Genomic DNA, 21,210 nt, shown 5'->3' on the forward strand with positions numbered 1-21,210 from the left:
ATTCCAGTTCTTAAAATACAGACATAAAACAGTTCAATGCTGAAACAGGCCCTTTGGCCCACAGTGTTCTTGCACCAAGCATGATGCCATATCTGCTTCCACTTCTATTTCTGGCAGCCTGTTCAACCTATAACTGTTTAAAAATACTTGCCCTGAACATCTCCTTTAAACATCCCTTGCAAAGGTGAACATCCCTTCTCACCTTAACTATATGTCTTCTAGTGTTTGACATTTGTACTGGGAGAAAGATTCTGACTACCTACTGTATCTGTGCCTCTCATAATCTTATATACTTCTGTCAGGTCTCTCATTAGTTTCTCCAGAGTAAATAACCCAATTTGTCCAACCCATCCTTATAACTCGTACCCTCTAATCCAGGCAACATCTGGGTAAAGCATTTCTGTACCCTTTCCAAAGTCTCCACATTCTTCCTGTAAAAGGGCAAACAGAAATATAAACAATGTAACGGGTGACCGGAATTGCACACAATAACATAAAAAATAAGCTTAACATTTAGTGCTAAAATTCCTTTGGGACTGAGATTGCAATGCTATAGAGCTATGTAGCTATTATTTGTGTCCAAAGTACTGAGCAGGTGTTAAGTAGTTTACCTCTTTTATATAGAGATCTATATATAATGTAAACATATGTTTGGGTAAGGAATTTTGATTTAATTTCATCTAGTTCTAGTTTTATTGAGATACTGGTACCAGCTATATTAACTGCATAAAAGAAAAAGAATGAACTTTGATAGATAATCTTCTATTGTTCATTTTGTGCACCTTTGTTTTTAGGTGAAATGTAAAAAAAACTGCAATTGCACATAGTAGAAATCTAAAATAAAAACAGGTAATGCTGGAATGACTCAGCGGGTCAGGTAGCTTATTGTGCATTAAAAACCAGGCCTAACATTTCAGGGTGATGACCATTCATTATTTTTGATGACTTTATCCTTCTAAGAACGAGGGTTTGCTGGTTTAGCTGGTGATGTTGATGCTCTCTAAGATAAGGGGCCCAAACCTGCTCACAATACTCCAAGTGAGGCCTCACCAGTGCTTTATAGAGTCCCAACATTTCATCCTTGCTTTTATATTTGAGTCCTCTTGAATTGGAAATGCTACTATTGCATTTGCCTTCTTTACCACAGGCTCAACCTGAAAATATACCTTCAGGGAATCCTGTACAAGGACTTATAAGTGCCTTAGTGACTCAGTTTTTAGTATTTTCTCTCCATTTAGAAAATAGTCAACTCTTTCAATTCTTCTACCAAAGTTCATGACCATATAATTTTTGACATTGTGTTCCATCTGCTATTTCTTTGCTCATTCTCCTAATCTGCCTACGTCCTTCTGTAGCCTCCCTATTTCCTCAAAACTACCTGCCCCTCCACCTATTTTCATATCATCTGCAAATTTTGCAACAAAGCCACCAGTTCCATTATCCAAATCCTTGACATATAACATAAAAAGAATCAGTCCCAACACAGACCTTACTAGTCACTGGCAGCCAACCAGAAAAAACTCTCTATATTCCCACTCTTCGCTTTTTGCCAATCAGCCACTGCTTTAACCACGCTACAATCTTTTCTGTAATACCATGGGCTCATAGCTTGTTAAGAGACCTCATGTGTGGCACCTTGTCAAAGGCCTTCTAAAAATTCAAAGTACACAATATCAACTGATTCTCCTTTGTCTATCCTGCTTGTCATTTCTTCAAAGCATTCCAACAGATTTGTCAGGAAGATTTTCCCTTGAGGAAACCATGATGACTATGCCCTATTTTATCATGTGCCTCCAAATACCTTGTGGGCACGTGGCCAAGTGGTTAAGGCATTGGACTAGTGAACTGAAGGTCATGAGTTTGAGCCCCAGCCGAGGCAACGTGTTGTGTCCTTGAGCAAGGCATTTAATCACACATTGCTCTGCGATGACACTGGTGCCAAGCTGTATGGGTCCTAATGCCCTTCCCTTGGACAACATCGATGTCGTAGAGAGGGGAGACTTGCAGCATGGACAATGGCTGGTCTTCCATACAATCTTGCCCAGGCCTGCGCCCTGGAGAGTGAAGACTCCAAAGACTCCATGGTCTCCAAATACCTTGAAACCACATCCTTGACAATCGACTCCAACATCTTCCCAACCACTGAGGTCAGATCAACTGGCCTATAGTTCCCTTTCTCTGTCTCTCTGCCTTCTTGAAGAGTGGAGTGACATTTGCAATTTTCCAGTCTTACCAAACCATGTCAGAATCAAGTGATTTTTGAAAGATCATTACTAATGCCACCACAATCACTTCAGCCATCTCTTTTAGAACCCTGGTGTGTACACTATCTGGTCCAGTTGACTTATCTACTTTCAGACCTCTCAGTTTCCCAATAACCTTCTCTCTAGTACGGTAACTTCATATACTTCATGACCCCTGATACCTGGAATTTCCACCATACTGCTAGTGTCTTCCACGGTGAAGACTGTTACAAAATACTTATTCAGTTCATCTGACATTTTCTTGTCCCTCATTATTATATCTCCAGCATTTGTTTTCCAGCTTTTGGAAATCAATTTTCATCTTTCTTTTACACTTCATATATCTGAAGAAACTTTTGGTATTTTTTTTAATATTATTGGCTAGCTTACTTTAATATTCCATCTTTACCTTCTTAATGACTTTTTAGTTGCCCTCTATTGGTTTTTAAAAGCTTCCCAATCCGCTAACTTCCCACTAATTTTTGCTCTTTTATATGCCCTTTCATTGGCTTTTATGCTGGCTTTGACTTATTTTATTAATCACAGTTGTGTCATCTTTCCTTAAGAATATTTCTTCCTCTTTGGGATGTATATATCCTGTGCTTTCTGAATTGCTTCCAGAAATTCCAGCCATTGCTGTTCTGCCATCATCCCTGCCAGTGTTCTTTTCCAGTCAATTCTGGCCAACTCCTCTCTCATGCCTCTATAATTCCCTTTACTCCACCGTGATATGGATATACCTGAATAGATTCTCCTTCTCTCATCTATTCAATCTTTTCATATAACTCAGATCCTCCAGATCTGGCAAAATACTTGTAAATTTTCTCTGTATCCTTTCAATTTATTTACATTTTTCCTGTGGATAGGTGACCAGGACTGCACACAATACTCCAAATTAGGCTTCACCAATGTCTTATATAACTTCAATATAACGTCTTATCTTCTGTACTCAATACTTTGATTTATGAAGGCCAATGTGACCCTATCAACCTGTGACTCCACTTTCAATGAATTATAGCCCTGATCCTTTTGTTCTACCGCACTCCTCAGTATCCTACCATTCACTGTGTAAGACGTACCCTGGTTGGTCCTACTGAAGTGCAACACCTTGCACTTGTCTGCATCAAATTCCTACTGCCATTTTCCAACTAGTACTGATCCCGCTACAAGCCACACTAGTCTTCCTCACTGTACTCTACACCACTAATCTTGGTGTCATCCACAAACTTGCTGATCCAGTTAACCACATTATCATCCAGATCATTGATATAAGTGACAAACAACAATGAACCCAGCACCAGTCCCTGCAGCACTCCACTAGTCACAGGCCTCAGTCAGAGAGGCAACCATCTACTACCACTCTCTGGCTTCTCCCACAAAGCCAATATCTAATTGAAAATACTATCTCATCTTGAATGCCAAACAAATAAATCTTATTGACTAATTTCCTGTTTGGGACATGGTCAAATGCCTTGCTGAAGTCCATATAGACAACATCCACTTTCTTGTCTTAATGAAATTTCCTGGTAACTTCCTCAAAAAACTCTATAAGGTTAGTTAGACATGATCTACCATGCACAAAGCCATGCTGGTCATCTTTAATGCAGTCCATGTCTATAGAAATACTCATATATCCGGTCCCTTAGAATATCTGTCAATAACTTTCCCACTACTGATATCAGGCTCACAGGCCTATAATTTTCTGGTTTACTTTTAGAGCCTTTCTTACACAGTGAAATAACATTGGCTATCCTTCAATTCTCTGGTACATGACCTGCTGCTAAGGATGATTTAAATATCTCTGCTAAGGCCACATTAATTTTGCACTTACCTTCTGAAGGGTCCGAGGGAACACCTTGTCAGGCCCTAGGGATTTATTCATTTCTAATTTGCCTCAAGACAGCAAACTCTTCCTTTTTCTCTGTAATCGGTATAGAGTTAATGAAGTTGATGCTGCTTTGCCCAGTTCTTTAGACTCTGTGTCTGTCTCCTGAGTAAATGCAGATGCAAAGAAATCCACTTAATATCTCCTCCATCTGTTTTGGCTCCACACATGGATTACCATTCTGATCTTCCAGAGGAACAATTGTTAAGAGCAATCCTTTTGCTCCTAACACATCTGCTGAATCCCTTAGGATTTTCTTTCACCTTGTTTGCTAAGGCAACCTCAGGCCTTCTTTTAGCCCTCCTGATTTCTTTCTTGAGTGTTCTTTTGCATTTCTTATAAGCACCTCATTTGTTCCCATCTGCCTATACCAGCAATAGGCCTCTTTTTTTTCTTATAAAGCACCTCAATATTTCTTGAAAACCAAGGTTCTCTACACCAATTATCTTTTCTTTTTCTTCTGACAGGCTCAAGCAAGCTTTGCTCTCTCAAACTTTCACTTTTGAAGACCTTCCACTTACCAAGTATCTCTGCCAAAAAATAGCCTTACCCATTCCACACTTGCTAGATCCTTTCTGAAGCCATCAAAATTGGCCTTTCTGCGATTTAGAATCTCAACCCGCAGGCCAGACCTATCTTGTTCCATACTTATTTTGAAACTAATGGCATTGTGGTCACTAGATGCAAAGTGTTCCTCTATACCAACTTCTGTCACCTGCCTTGTCTCATTTGTTAATAGCAGATTACATTGGGTGTTGTCTATATGAAATTTGCATGTTATCCCTATTGCTGCATGTTTCCTTCCAGATTCCAAAGACATGTAGGCTGGTATCATAAAATATGTTCATGCTTCATTTCACCTATTTGTGTTATTTTTATGTGAGAACGATTTGCTTGCCAAATTTTATTTGATGCAATTAAATACCAGGCAGTTTTATAAATTAAGCATAATAGTTTCCGACTGAACCTGTAGTGGTAACTGAAGAAATGAGTCTTCACTGTGGAAGATACTAGCAGTGTGCCAGAGTATCAGAGAGCAGGAGTGAGTGCCATTGCTATTACAAAGGAAAAAGTGTGCACTGAAAGGACTTAAGGTGGATAAGTCACCTGGACCAGATGGACTACTTCCCAGAGTCCTAAGAGAGGTTGCTGAAGAGATTACAGATGCATTAGTCTTGATCTTTCAAGAATCACTTGATTCTGGTATGGTCCCAGAGAACCGGAAGATTATTTAAGGGGGGAGGAAGGAAAAAGAGAGGAAATTATAGGCTAGTTAGCCTAATCTCAGTGGTTGGGAATGTGTTGGAATCTATTATTAACGATGAGGTTTCGGGGTACAAAATAAGTCAAAGTCAGCATGGTTTCTGTAAAGGGAAATCTTGCCTGACAAATCTGCTAGAATTCTTCGAGGAAGTAACAACCAGGGTGGACAAAGGAGAGACAGTGAATGTCATTTACAGAAGGCATTTGATAAGGTGCCGCACATGAGGCTGCTTAACAAGATAAAATCCTATGGCATTACAGGAAAAATACTGTAAAAATACTGGCATGGATAGAGGAATGGCTGATAGACATAAGGTAGCAAGTGGGAATAAAGGTGGCCTTTTCTGGTTGGCTGCCAGTGAATTGAGGTGTTCCTCATGGGGCAGAATTGGGACCACTACTTTTCACATTGTTTGACAATGATCTAGATAATGGAATTAATGGCTTTGTGGACAAAGTTTGTGAATGATACAATGTTTGGCAGCTTTCGGCCTGTATTCAATGGAATTTAGAAGAATGTGTGGGGATCTCATTGCAACCTACTGAATGTTGAAAGGACCAGATAGGGTGGTTGTGGAGAGAATGTTTCCTATGGTGGAGGTATCCAGAACTAGAGGGCACAACCTTAAAATTTACAACAGAGGTAAGGAGGAAATTTATTTGCCAGAGAGTGGAGAATCTGTTGAATGCTCGACCACAGACTGTGGTGGAGGCCAAGTCAGGGGTATATTTAAGGTGGATGTTGATCGTTTCCTCATCTGTCAGGGCATCAAAGGATATGGCAATAAGGCAGATGTATGGGGTTGAGTGGGATCTAGGACCAGCCATGATGAAATGGTGGGGGAGACTCCATAGGCTGAATAGCCTAATTATGTTCCTATGTCTTATGGTCTTATGTCTTACTTCCTGCATGGTGGCATTTAGCAGCTTGGTGGCAATAGACATCTTTATGCCTCTGCAACATTTGTAGTCAGTGCAACTTTTAACAAAAGCATATCAACTATTGTCATCTATTTTGGCACCATGGGAATATACTGATAGAAAAGTAAAGGATTAAAAAACCATAAAAAGGTTATGTAAAATGTATTTGATATTCATTTATGGTGTTCCAATGAATACTTATTTGATTATTTAAATTTATTTATATCTTACATTAATCCCACATCATGAGGGAGTAAAAATCTTTGCGTTGTGACTCAGTCACAAGGTACAGATATGTGAATGTATAAGTCTAATGGCTTGTAGAAAGAAGCTGTCCCATAGCCTGTTGGTCCTGGCTTTAATGCTGTGGTAGTCTCTGTCAGATGGCAGCAGCTGAAACAGTCCACAATGATCTTTCAGGCCTTCTTTCTGCACCTGCTGCTGTAAGTGTCCACAATAGAGGGAAGTTCACATCCACATATGTGCTGGGCTGCCCGAACTTTCTGCAGTGCCCAGTGATCAAGGTTGGTGCCGTTCCCATACCAGGTGGTGATACGGCCAGTCAGGATGCTCTCAATGCTGCCCCTGTAGAAGATCTGGAGGATTTGGGGGCTCATGCTGAACTTCTTCAGTTGCCTGAGGTGGAAGAGATGCTGCTGTGCTTTATTTGCCACACAGCTGGTGTGTACAGTGCTGGTGAGATCTTCAGTGATGAGTATACTGAGGAACTGGAAACTACTCACCCTCTCAACTGCAGACCTACTGATATTGATCAGACTGAGCCCGTCTCTGTCCTGTAATCCACAATCAGCTCTTTGTTTTTGGACATTGAGGGAGAGGTTGTTATCTTGGCACCACTGTGTCAGGGTGTCAATCTTTCCTCTGTAGGCTGTCTCATCACTGCTAGAAATAAGGCCAATCAAAGTCATTTCATTTGCGAATTTGATCAGCAGATTGGAGCTGCGTGTGGCAGCACAGTCGTGGGTGTAAACGGAGTAGAGGAGGGGACTCAGGATACAACACTGGGGGGCACCTGTTGAGGGTCAGAGGAGCAGAGATGAGGGAGCCCACCTGTCCGCAATCCAATAGGAAGTCTAGGATCCAGCTGCACAAGGCAGGGTGCAGGCTGAGGTATCTGACCTTCCATTCAAGTCTGGAGGGAATTATGGTGTAGAATACTGAACTGTAGTCCAGGAACAGCGTTCTAATGTATGCATTGCTCTTCTCCAGGTTAGTGAGGACCAGGTTAGTGTAGTGCTGTGGCTATGGCGTAATTGGTAGACCCGTTCCATTGGTAGGCAAACTGTAGGGGGTCCAGCGTGAGTAGTAGCTTGCTGCAGATGTAGTCTTTAACCAGCCCTTCAAAGCATTAACTTATAATTGAGGTGAGTGTGACAGGGCACCGATTGTTCAAGCGTGCTACCTTGGTTTTCTTAGGTACAGCAACAATGATGGATGATTTGAAGCAGGAGGGTACTACATACTGGGAGAGGGAGCTGTTCATTTTGAAGATCATGTAATATTGGAATGTGTCCAAGATTTTCATGACATTGTATTAGTATTAAATGAAAGTTTTTTTTCAAAATGACCAACTTTATATTTGCCTGATTTCTTTTGTTTTGTTGTGCCATCTGTACTCAACTTAAAGGTGTCAAGAAAAAATTCACATTCAGTAAAGATGGTGTCATAGTCCTCATTCTGACCATATGCAGGCAGAGCTGTTTAAAGTGAATGCTTTGTTGATTTTTTTTGAGGAAACGCTGCTTATTCTTTTTCGCTTTTGTGATTGGCATGCAGTTTTAAATGTGACTTTTGAGAACTGAACATTTACTTCTTAAGCACTGGAATTTCCCCAGTGTTTTGCCAAAGAATGTTTTATATTAAAATATGTAAAGCTTCAAATGTGTCGTATTATCTTGTGTGTTCCTTTCAATTCCAGATAAAGGGATCTTGTTACAGTATAAATTGACAAATAATGTGTAACGCAAGCTGGTATTTTAAAAGTCAGGGTAGTAAGACAAGAAGTAAAAAGAAAAGTACTTTCTGGATCTGCTGAGTGTTGTCCCATGCATTTGTTAGCCACACTTAGTTTGTTCAGTTTCTCTTGTGGTGAGCTGGCTGAAGGACTCAAATTTAAGTGTCTAGTTCTTTTCCTGTTTATTTAACTTCGGTAAACAATTCGCAAGAAAGCTTTTGTCAAGCAAAAGGGGCAAGTCTACAAGAATTATGTTTCCACATGCAACATCCTGCTACATTGTATATTCTCTACCACGGATTTCGGTTGATTCATGGTTATTGTGCTGTATGCCACAGTGTTTCAGTCTAGCACCTGGGTACTTGTGATATCTGCAGTTCATCAAGCTGTTTAAGTTTCATGCTGCCTAACGCATAGCTCTGCGTTACTCAACTCTAAGAAACACGTTCAATGGCAGCTGGATCGACATCGTAAAACTGCACATTTTATCATGCAGAGTGATAATCTGAATGTCACCACAGTGAAGGTCAGGCAAGCAAATGACTGGATTTGGGGAAAAGGTAAAAGGAAAACAGACACTAGCATCTTTAACATCTTTCAATATCTCAGAATACCCCAAAGTATATTACAGTCAATTAAATAACTGCAATGTATTCAATCAGATTGTGCACACCACACTGCTACGGAAAGATAACTAGTTTTGAGTGATGTTGATTTGTGGTGATTATTGGCCACGTGTCACCTGATCTTCAAAATGGGGACTTTTGAGAACAGATGAAAAATTAATAACACATACCTTAATATAATACAAATGTTAAGGTTTGCAAAAGAGAAATGTCTTAATGCTTGTTTCAATTTAAATATTTTATAACCAGTTTTTAAAACAGCAAAGAAAATGTTAAGGGCTGTTGCTAATTAATTCTTTTTCAAAATTGAATGTCCTGATGTGACGTTCTAAGCAAATGACTTACTTTTTCTTTTGTGTTTTGTCATTTCAGCTGAACAAGAATTTGTGAAGATAATCATCATTGTTGCAGTAATGACTGTGATGGTGGTTGTAATCATTTGCCTGCTAAACCATTACAAACTTCTAACACGGTCTTTCATAAATCGGCAGAGTCAAGCTAGACGGCAAGAGGAAGCATTGCATCCTGTAAGTTTAATAAGTGTTTACATACTCAAAATGGAAACAATTTTCACAAGATGAAAATGAAGAAATAGCTTAAACATCATTTCAAAAATTTATTGAATGTATGATTATTTTTATTTTTATTTACTGCGTAATTCTATTGTTGAACTGAATTTTATTAAGTGAATGAATTTGCATTAGCTCGTCTTAATTCTCAGGATGTTAAAATGTGCCAAAAATATAGCTTCTTCTAAAAATCTTTATTGCTCCATTTTTTTTCCAAAATGTATCTCCATTTTTTTTCCAAAATGTATCTCCATTTTGACAGTGGACATTAGTTTCTACGTTTCTAATGTAATTTGTGCTAACTATAACAAGTGAAAGGTAGAAACTTCTGAAGAGAAGAGATTGCACAACTCCATGTTTAAATACAAGATTTCAATTATAAAGCTGCTGGGCCTTGTCACAATCAGACATCCCACCTCTCCCGGAAGTTCCGGGAGTCTCCCGCAAATTAATAGTGGCTCCCTGATGCTCGCAAATTATATACAATGTCCCAGAAATTGATTTTTTTTTTTGAGACCGAGCGTGAGAGAGTGCGTGAGAGAGAGCAAGAGAGTGAACGCAAGAGCAAGAAAGCAAGCGCGAGAGAGCGAGCGCGAGTGAGAGCAACCAAGAGAGAGAGCGCGAGAGCACGTGCGCGCGATAGAGAGTAAAAGCAAGAGCGAGAGAGTTCCAAAAAAAGTCAAAGTGGCAGAGTGTTCCAAAAAAAGAAAATATAAAATGCACGTCACCCCAGACTACACTAAAGTGTACCCCTGCCTAATAGGGGTCAAAGATAATGACAGTGTTGCTTGCTGCACTGTTTGCAACAGTGACTTTTCTATTGCCCATGGTGGGTTAAGACTGTAAAAGACATGTTGAGGTGAGTTTAACAGGTGTCATTCATTTATTAGCATAGCTAACGTTATTTAAACTAGCTGGCTAGCTGCTAAGGAGCTACTCTATTGCAGACATCCCACCTCTCCCAGAAGTTCCGGGAGTCTCCCGCAAATTGATGGTGCTACCTCCCTGAAATGAGTTTTTGCAGGGTGGGATGTCTGCACAATCCTCCTGGTAACATACATCATAAAACTCATTAAACACAAGAGCTTCTGCAGTTGGAAATCTTGAGCAACACATACAAAATGCTCGAGGAACTCAGCAAGTCGGGCAGGATCCATGGAAAGGAATAAAAAGTTTGATGTTTCGGGCCAAGATACTGATGAAAGGGCCTGACGAAGGCCTAACTTGCTGAGTTCCTCCAGCATATTGTGTGCGTGGCTCATAAAATTCAGTGTTTGCATTAGGTTAGGAATCTGTGTTTGAGGCAAATAATCTGAATTAACTTTTTGTTAAACTGAACTGATGAGTTTTAAAGTGTGGTCTGGGCAGGTAATTAAAGTACAAACGGTGCACAAAGAGTTAATTGGATGGATGCTAATTAAGAAATATATTCAATTATTAATTACCCAGAAGCTAATTTACTGTATCAGAATAAGGTTTATTATCACTGACATATGTAATGAAATTTGTTGTTTTGTGGCACCAAAAAGTGCAATACATAAAATAATTACTATTAGTTAAAATAAGATATATTAAAAATAAATGTAGTGCAGAAAGAGCAATTAGAGAGGTAGTGTTCATGGACTGTTCAGAATTTGATAGAAGGGAAAAAACTTTTAAAAACATTGACTGGATGTATTCAAGCTCTTATATCTCCTCTCTGATGGTAGCAATGAGAAGAGGGCATGTCCTGGATATACTGGCTTTATGATTAACCATTTGAGGGAGAAAGAAAAAGCTCACACTTCTGGCTCAGTGGCTGGTAGGAACGTGCAGTACTGTGATTACCTCCTTTGGTTGCAGTTGACTGATTTGGTCCTTTTCAGGTGGTGGTTGTTGTCAGGAATACTACAAAATCCCTGCTCTGCACTTAATCTCAAATTTCCTGTGGGATAAGAACTTTTCATTGTCCTGGGGATGTTTAAGTGTCTTCAGAATGGCCCCACACCTGCATGTGGAGTAGTTAGAGAAAAATATATATTGTATTGCTATCGGATGGCCAGTCAACATTCCTAAAGCAGTGGCAACACTAGATAGGCTCTTGAAGGCTGTAGAGATCATTGGGTGATGAGCAGTGGTCCTGCTGGTGAAGCAAGGTTCTACCAGTGATTCCTGTTTTTGATGATCAGCCTGGAAGAGGTGCAAAGTGGGTTTGTAAAAAGAGGACAGAACCTCAAGTATTCAAGTGGATTTGAATCATGGTTAAGTTGCTAGAGTATTGCTTTGTTCAGTGGGTGCAGGGGAAAGTGCTACTGAAAACTGAGGTGTTGACCATTCATCTTGATGGGGCTGGTTACTGGGCTGTTTTACATTATTCATTTTGTTTTGCATTATCTGTGAAGGTGCTTCCCTCCATTAATATTTTCTGCGAATGCCCTGTTATCAAAGGCTATTGGAGTGGGATACACAATGCCCTACAAGACATCTTTAAATGTGAAATACCCTTAGAAACTAAGACCATATATTTTGGGTATGTACCTCAAGAATGGTTGAAAAGAGATAAATGTTTAATGAATATACTGCTGGTGGCTGGTAAAAAGACTCTTACCAGAAAATGGTTATCACAGGATAAATGAAGTGAAATTTGTAAAATGACTCTTTCTTCTGTAATTCTGTGTATGATTGAATTTAATCCATAAACATTTGTAGTCCTATGATTTTTAACATCACCATTGCTATTGTGAACATTTTTATTTTCTAAACTATTTGGGAGTGTTTGAATAAATGCCTTTGTGGATAGATAGCCAAGAAAAGGAAGATAAGTTCAATTTCTCCCAATTAATTTAAAAAAGTTAACAGACCGTGGGCATCTGTTTTTATCTTTATGGAGATAATAGTTTTTTAAATTGTTGCCACATTCTTAAAATGAAGTTATATTGGGTTACAATTAATGAGGTACTTGTTGTCTTTTAAAACTAACTGTACCCAAACAAAGTCTTTCAAATATTTGGGCATCATTATGCCAAAAGATTTGGCAAAATTATCAGAATGCAAATTATCAGCCTATATATATAAAAAAATTAAGGAAGATATAACAAGATGGAACCTAATTCCTTTTTTTTAGTCTCAGTTCAAAGATTGAATCTATTAAAATGAATATACTGCCCAGACTATTATATCTCTTTCAGATCCTACCAATAGAGATTAATCAAAATCAATTCAATGAATGGAACAAAATGTTATGAAGATATATACGGCAAGGTAAAAGGCTTAGAGTTCATCTCAAAACTTTGCAATTAGCCAAGGAAAAGGGGGGATGGGGCCTACCTTCTCTTACAGCTTATTATTTTGCAGCACAGTTGAGAGCTGTGATATGTTGGTGGAACCCATTATATGACACTCAATGAAAAAACATTGAGGAGGGGATACTTCCCATCCCCATACAGGCAATTTTGGCTGATAACAACCTACAAAGTTACATAAATACTATTGATAACCCATGGGTGAAATGGACTCTTAAAATATGGAAAACTATTATAAAAGAATATAAACTAGAGAGAGATATTGCAATTCTTAAATGGTATGCATATTACTCTGATTTTACGCCAGATAAACTGGATGCTAGATTTAAGGAATGGACAGCTAAAGGAATAACAGTTCTTTGCAATATAATGGAAGAAGGAACACTGTTCAGTTTTGAAATACTTAAAGAGAAATACTTATTTCTCTTTAATATTTATTTCTCTTTAAATGGATAGTGGTGTGCTCTCCACTATCCGGGCACTTTCTTTCCCTCTCCTGACAGTCACCCAGTTTTCTGACTCCTGTAGCTTAGGGATGACTACCTCCCTGTAGCTCCTGTCTATCACCTCTTCACTTTCCCTGATAAGCAGTAGGTCATCAAGCTGCAGGTCCAGATCCCTAACATGGTCTCTGAGGAGCTGCATCTCGGTGCACCTGGCGCAGATGTGGCCATCAGGGAGGCTGGAGGTTTCAAAAGTCGATAGATTCTGGCATGGTTCCGGAGGACTGGAAGATTGCAAATGTCACTCCACTATTTAAGAAGGGGGCAAGGAAGCAAAAAGGAAATTATAGACCTGTTAGCTTGACATCGGTGTTTGGGAAGTTGTTGGAGTCGACTGTCAAGGATGAGGTTACAGAGTACCTGGAGGCATATGACAAGATAGGCAGAACTCAGCATGGATTCCTCAAAGGAAAATCCTGCCTGACAAACCTATTACAATCTTTTGAGGAAATTACATGTATGCTGGACAAGGGAGATGTAGTGGATGTTGTACATTTGGATTTTCAGAAGGCCTTTGACAAGGTGCTACATGAGGCTACTTAACAAGATAAGAGCCCATGGAATTACGAGAAAGTTACATACTTGGATAGAGCGTTGGCTGATTGGCAGGAACCAGAGAGTGGGAATAAAGGGATGCTGTTCTGGTTGGCTGCCGGTTACCAGTGGTGTTCCACAGGGGTCCATGTTGGGGCCGCTTCTGTTTACATTGTACATGAACGATTTGGATTATGGAATAGATGGCTTTGTGGCTAAGTTTGCTGATGATACGAAGATAGGTGGAGGGGTCGGTAGTGCTGTTGGCATTCATTTCTAGAGGAATAGAGTATAGGAGCAGGGATGTGATGCTGAGGCTCTATAAGGCGCTGGTGAGACCTCACTTGGAGTACTGTGGGCAGTCTTGGTCTCCTTATTTAAGAAAGGATGTGCTGACGTTGGAGAGGGTACAGAGAAGATGCACTAGAATGATTCCGGGAATGAGAGGGTTAACATATGAGGAACGTTTGTCCATTCTTGGACTGTATTCCTTGGAGTTTAGGAGAATGAGGGGAGACCTCATAGAAACAAAGATAGATATGAAGATAGGCGGAGGGGCTGGTAGTGCTGAGGAAACGGAGAGTCTGCAGAGAAACTTGGATAGATTGGAAGAATGGGCAGAGAAGTGGCAAATGAAGTACAATGTTGGAAAGTGTATGGTTATGCACTTTGGCAGAAAAAATAAACTGGCAGACTATTATTTAAATGGGGAAAGAATACAAAGTTCTGAGATGCAACGGGACTTGGGAATCCTCGTACAGGATTCCCTTAAAGTTAACCTCCAGGTTGAGTCAGTAGTGAAGAAGGCGAATGCAATGTTGGCATTCATTGCTAGAGGAATAGAGTATAGGAGCAGGGATGTGATGTTGAGGCTCCATAAGGTGCTGGTGAGATCTCACTTGGAGTACTGTGGGCAGTTTTGGTCTCCTTATTTAAGAAAGGATGTGCTGACGTTGGAGAGGGTACAGAGAAGATTCACTAGAATGATTCCGGGAATGAGAGGGTTAACATATGAGGAACGTTTGTCTGCTCTTGGACTGTATTCCTTGGAGTTTAGAAGAATGAGGGGAGACCTCATAGAAACATTTCGAATGTTAAAAGGCATGGACAGAGTGGATGTGGCAAAGTTGTTTCCCATGATGGGGGAGTCTAGTACGAGAGGGCATGACTTAAGGATTGAAGGGCGCCCTTTCAGAACAGAAATGCGAAGAAATTTTTTTAGTCAGAGGGTGTTGAATCTATGGAACTTGTTGCCACAGGCAGCAGTGGAGGCCAAGTCATTGGGTGTATTTAAGGCAGAGATTGATAGGTATCTGAGTAGCCAGGGCATCAAAGGTTATGGTGAGAAGGTGGGGGAGTGGGACTAAATAGGAGAAAATGGATCAGCTCATGATAGAAATGGTGGAGCAGACTTGATGGGCCAAATGGCCTACTTCTGCTCCTTTGTCTTATGGTCTAAACATTTCGAATGTTGAAAGGCATGGACAGAGTGGATGTGGCAAAGTTGTTTCCCATGATGGGGGAGTCTAGTATGAGAGGGCATGTCTTAAAGATTGAAGGGCGCCCATTCAGAACAGAGATGCAAAGAAATTTTTTTAGTCAGAGGGTGGTGAATCTATGGAATTTGTTGCCACGGGCGGCAGTGGAGGCCAAGTCATTGGGTATATTTAAGGCAGAGATTGATGGGTATCTGAGTAGCCAGGGCATCAAAGGTTATGGTGAGAAGGCGGGGGAGTGGGACTAAGTGGGAGAATGGATCAGCTCATGATAAAATGGCGGAGCAGACTCGATGGGCCGAATGGCCGACTTCTGCTCCTTTGTCTTATGGTCTTATTAGAAAGACAAGACTTATGTTGGTATTTACAGATGCGACAGTATGCTGATAGGATGGTTAAAAATGCAACCAAGACTAGTACATGTCTGATAGAGCTATTTAGAAAAGCATATAATTCAGACAACGGTAGTAGAATAATTTCAAGTGTGTATAAGGGTTTGTCAAATCTTAAAACACATTCGATTTCATACATTAAAACAAAATCGGAGAAGGAGGGATAATTATATCTGAGGAAGAATGGACAATAATATGGAGGTATCAATGGAAATGTACCAGTTCACAGAAATGGGAGTTCCGATGGAAAAACTTGATAAGGTATTTTATTACACCCTCTCAGAAATCCCATTATGATAGTAACCTCCCTGTTTGCTGGAGAAATTGTGGAAATCAAAATGCAAACCATTATCATATTTTCTGGAAATGCCTCGTTATCAAAGACTATTGGAGTGGGATACACAATGCCCTACAAGACATCTTTAAATGTGAAATACCCTTAGAAATTAAGACCATATATTTTGGGTATGTACCTCAAGAATGGTTGAAAAGAGATAAATATTTAATGAATATACTGCTGGTGGCTGGTAAAAAGACTCTTACCAGGAAATGGTTATCACAGGAGAGCCCAACTTTAAACACATGGATGGAAATTACAATGGACATTTACAAAATGAAGAAGATAACAGCATCTGTTAATCACAAGTTGGAACAATTTGATTCATACTGGGAAAAATGGTTCAACTACATAACACCTCATAGGCCTGATTTTATTCTCACAAATCACTGAATATGTTGTGAAAAAAGATCACTCTGTACTTGTACACAGTTTTCTCCTTTTGCTTGTTCTTTCCTCACTTTTCTATAGGTGTATACCTCAGATAAATATTATGTGGAGATTTGTGGCATATATGACTATATGATATATATGTACAATATCTGAAATACATCTTATGGAAATGTTTGTTTGATGATGAACTTCAATAAAAAATAAATTAGAAAAAAAAACTAACTATGCACAACTTGTGTATAATTCGACAAACCTCATGCCTCAACCTACACCTTTATTCACCTCAACAATCATACAACCTACTACAAGAACTTTAATTCTCTTTTACATACAACACTTCTAACATTCTCAAAGAGTAAGTGGAAAACACTTACAGAGATTTGAGAGAGTCCAGATGCTGGAATAATGAGATAAGCTAGGAACAATCCCTTTAGGTGAGGCAGCATTTCACCTATAAATCTATAAGTGTCAATTGTGCATCCGGTACTCCTAGTGTGAACTCCTCTACCTGAAATGCACATTGGGTGATTGTTTCATTGAGCATCTTCACTCTGTCTGCCACAACAGCCAGATCCCCTGGTGGTCAGCCATTTTAATTCCACTTTCCATTTCCACATTGACATGTCTGTCCATGGCTGCCTTTACTACCATGTTGAGGTCAATGTGATTGCAATGAGGTAGTCTCTTACTGATTTTTCTAACTTTTGGAAACCCTTCCCCTTTTTCTCTCTCTCCCTCTACCCCTTCTCCCCACACAATTCACTTGTCCCTGAGTACCCTTTCTCATTCCTCTTCCCTGCCCCCATGACCTAACCCTCACCTTCCTCCCTCTGGATCCACTTCCCTTTATTCCATGGTCTACTGTCCTCTCCTATCAGATTCCTTCTTCGGTTCTTTGACTCTTTCACCTATTGCCTCCCAGCTTCTCTCATCATTCACCTATCATCTGCCAGCCAGCTCATGCTCCTTCCTTTCCTATCCTAGCTTCTTTTTCTGACTTCTAATGTTTTCCTTTCCGGTGTTGATGAACGTCCTGGCCCAAAATGTCATCTGTTTTTTTCCCTCCATAGATGCCGCCTGACCTGCAAGTTCATCGAGCATTTTGTGTGTTGAATGATATTAAAAGAGTATAAAGTATAATGTATTTTATTGCTACACCAAGAAGCAGTTTTTAAAGTAGTTTTGGTTAACATTTTACTTTTCTGCTATTGATGTTGCTAACCACAAAGAGATTAAGAAGAATATACTGGGCATACTACAGATTTTTAAAAACTATAGTTATTTCACAAAGTTATCCGCAATTCAGAGATTCTTCAAATCCTCTTCTAATTTCATGTTCATTCACTTTCAGAAGGCTCCTATCATCCAATGCTGCCTTAATTACTTTAAGTTTTTAGGTATCTCTTCCGACTAGGATGTTGTTTGTCCTTCGTAGTCGAAGGTGATCATGGCTTCAAAGTCAAATGGGAGATTGGTGGCTGTGGGTCCGGAGGTGACTGATGAGGCCAATCCGGGCCCTGAAGGCTCGCCCACATGTGGGACACAAGTGGGTGGGTGCTGTCGTGGCAGTGGATGCTGCTCGGGCCTTGCGCACATCACACTTTCATTGCGCCTCGATGATGCGCCTGACTTCAGCTGCACGGGCTCCTGTGGTGATCTTGCTGCGCCAAGCTGGACGGTCGAGGGCAGGCGTCTCCCACGTGTTGATGTCGACACCCAGGCCTTTGAGGGACACTTTCAGGCAGTCTTTGTAACGTTTCTTATGCCCCCCTGACTGAGCGCTTGCCCTGACACAGTTCTCCGTACAGCAGCTGCTTAGGCAATCGGCTGTCTGGCATTCTGACCACATGTCCAGCCCACCTGGCTTGGGCTTTCAGCAGGAGGGTGTAGACGCTGCAGAGCACAGCTCGTTCCAGGATTTCCGTGTCGGGGACTTTGTCCTGCCACCTGATGTGGAGGAGTCTGCGGAGACAGCTCAGGTGAAAGTGGTTGAGCTGTTTGGCGTGTCTGCTGTAGACAGTCCAGGTCTCGCTGGTGTAAAGGAGGGTGGTAAGGACCACTGCACAGTAGACCTTCAGCTTGGTGGTAAGGCTGAGTCCACTGTGCTCCCAGACGTTCTCACGGAGTCTCCCAAAGGCGGCACTGGCTTTGGCAATCCTGTTGTTGACCTCAGCGTCTATGTTCACTGCGCGAGAGAGTATGCTGCCCAGGTAGGTGAAGTTGTTGGCTGCCTGGAGGTTCTGGCCCTTCACCGTGATGCGCGGCTCCTGGTATGGCTTTCCTGGGGCAGGCTGGTACATAACTTTGGTCTTTTTAGTGCTGATAGTGAGACTGAAGTTGTCGCAGGCTTGTGAGAAGCAGTCCATTTCACGCTGCATCTCCTGCTCTGTGCTGGCGTTGAGTGCGCAGTCATCAGCAAACAACAAGTCTCTGATGACAGTCTCTCGCACCTTTGTAACTGCCTGCAGGCGCCTAAGGTTGAACAACCTGCCGTCAGTCCTGTATCTGACGTGGATTCCTTCTTCGTAGTTATGAAAGGCATCTGTCAGTATGGCAGAGAATACCATACTGAACAGAGTCGGGGCAAGAACGCAGCCTTGTTTGATGCCATTTGTCACTGGGAAGGCCTCCGACTCGTCACCGTCATCCAGAACTTTCACCATCATACCGTCGTGGAACTGCCGGACGATTGTGATGAACTTGCTGGGGCAGCTAAACTTCTCCATGATCTTCCACAAGCCTTCTCTGCTGACCGTATCTAAAGCCTTGGTTAGATCGACAAAGGTCATGAAGAGGTTGCTGTGTTGCTCCTGGCAATTTTCCTGGAGTTGGCGCGCAGCAAAAATCATGTCCGCGGTCCCACGTTCAGCGCGGAAGCCGCACTGGCTTTCTGGGAGCAGACCTTGTTCAAGATGTTGGAGAAGGCGGTTGAGCAGGACGCGGGCCAGAATCTTCCCCGCAATAGACAAGAGGGAGATGCCTCGGTGGTTGTCGCAAGACTGGCGGTTGCCTTTCCTCTTGTAGATGTGGACTATGCTGGTATCTTTCAGCTGTTGCGGGACCTGTCCCTTTTTTCACATGGACTGGAAGAGTACAGTTAGCTTTTGCATCATGACAGGGCCTCCTGCTTTGTATACCTCAGCAGGGATTGCATCGGGTCCTGGCGCTTTGCCACAGGAGAGTTGCTTCACTGCCTTCCTGACTTCATCTACTGTGGGGAGGGTGTCGAGGTTCTTGTTGATCTCTACCTGGGGCAGGCGGGCAATGGCCTCGTCGTTGATGTCGGCAGGGCGGTTAAGGACGTTGTTAAAGTGCTCAGCCCACCGATTCAGAATCTGCTTCTTCTCTGTCAGCAGCTGCGTCTCATCTGCGTTGAGAAGGAGTGAGGAGCTGGAGGACTGGGGTCCGTATACAGCCTTAAGCGCATCATAGAAACGCTTTATGTCGTGGCTGTCTGCATAGCCCTGGATTTCATCGGCCTTCTTGCTGTCCTGCATCTCGCTAAGTTTTTTCTGCACCTTTCTTCTTGCGTTGGTAAAGGCATCTTTCTTGGCTAGCGACGTGGGGTCGTTCTGATGCGCTCTGTAATGTTGATGTTTCTCCGTTAGTAGTGCCTGTATTTCTTCATCATTCTCATCGAACCAGTCTTGGTTTCTTCAGGTTGCTGGTCCGAGATGTTCGAGGGCGGTAGTGTAGACAGCGTCTCTGATAAGCGTCAACTAGGATAAGATATGGCAGAATAGTTCAGTGTTGCTTCTGCCATCTATCTTTTTTTTTTGTTTTTCTCAGTCCAAGTTTCTCTTTTTCTCTGTCTCTCACTCTATGCTTCTATTATTTTGCTAGGTCTAGCTCAACAGTCATCCCACATATGTTACTATGTCAGAACTGTCTTTTTAACTATATCACTTCTCACAGCATTCAACTTGATATTATATCGCTCCATTTAGATTTTGCTGCAACTTCTTTCAAGTTTTCTTTGCCCAGGCCACTTTAATACTGTCGATCCAACAATGTATTCTACCAGTTTTAAGCCATTCAGTTAATTGACATGTTCTTCCCAGCATTCCCTATCCTAAATAGTTTCTATCACTGGCTATGTAGACAAGCAATAACAAACAACAAATGGATCAATCTAATTGCACCATCCTATTTTGAACCTGGAGCAGAAATATGATCATAATAATGCCTGGAGTTCTCCATAATGAGAGCCAAGACATTTTGGCAGGTGAGGGAGAATATTTCATCTGAATGATGTACCATCCACCTCATGTGAATATGTTTGATGCTGTCCTAGCTGTGATTATTCAACATGGGAGAAGCCAGATTTTAAACATAGTGTTTCCGTGTTTGGTGACTATGAAGTGTATTGGTTGAGACATTTCACACACTTGGCTGTCACTGCTGCACAGCTGCTGTTCATAATGCTGCTGAGGGGTACGTAACCTCGTCCTGTATTTTGTTTCACTGTGCAAAGGCATTAACAAGAAGTAAATTATACAAGTACGTAATGTAGAAAATAATACAAGGATACATATGATTAAGGAAGGAGTAGGCTTGTGCAGAGCATAAGCACCCATTTAGATCAGATGAATCAAATATTGATTTTCTCTGTGTAGTCTGCTCTAAGCAAATGTGGTTTCTGGATGAAAGGTCTCTGCCCAAAGGTTGACTGTTTATTCCACCGCCACCCACTCCCCTCGTAGATGCTGCCTGGCTCGCTGAGTTCCATTAGCATTTTGTGTGTGTTGCTCAAGATTTGCAGCACCTGCAGAATCTCTTGTGTCTATAAATC

The 21,210-nt window shown here is 41.2% G+C and overlaps 1 protein-coding gene across 5 annotated transcripts in view; it reads left to right on the top strand.

Annotated features, from left to right (window-relative positions):
* The window catches only part of ldlrad4a (low density lipoprotein receptor class A domain containing 4a), a 288,649-nt gene that overhangs the window by 256,600 nt on the left and 10,839 nt on the right, over positions 1–21,210 (top strand). For 4 of the 5 annotated variants that reach the window (XM_072258512.1, XM_072258507.1, XM_072258530.1 and 1 more), the window contains one exon: positions 9,286–9,440. In XM_072258512.1, the coding sequence (XP_072114613.1) occupies positions 9,286–9,440 (155 nt within the window). Of the gene's footprint in view, positions 1–8,650; positions 8,848–9,285; positions 9,441–21,210 lie in introns of those variants that run through there. The other variant, XM_072258521.1, reaches the window with a different exon arrangement.

Source organism: Mobula birostris, chromosome 1 (assembly GCF_030028105.1).
Source record: "Mobula birostris isolate sMobBir1 chromosome 1, sMobBir1.hap1, whole genome shotgun sequence".
Taxonomy (NCBI): domain Eukaryota; kingdom Metazoa; phylum Chordata; class Chondrichthyes; order Myliobatiformes; family Myliobatidae; genus Mobula; species Mobula birostris.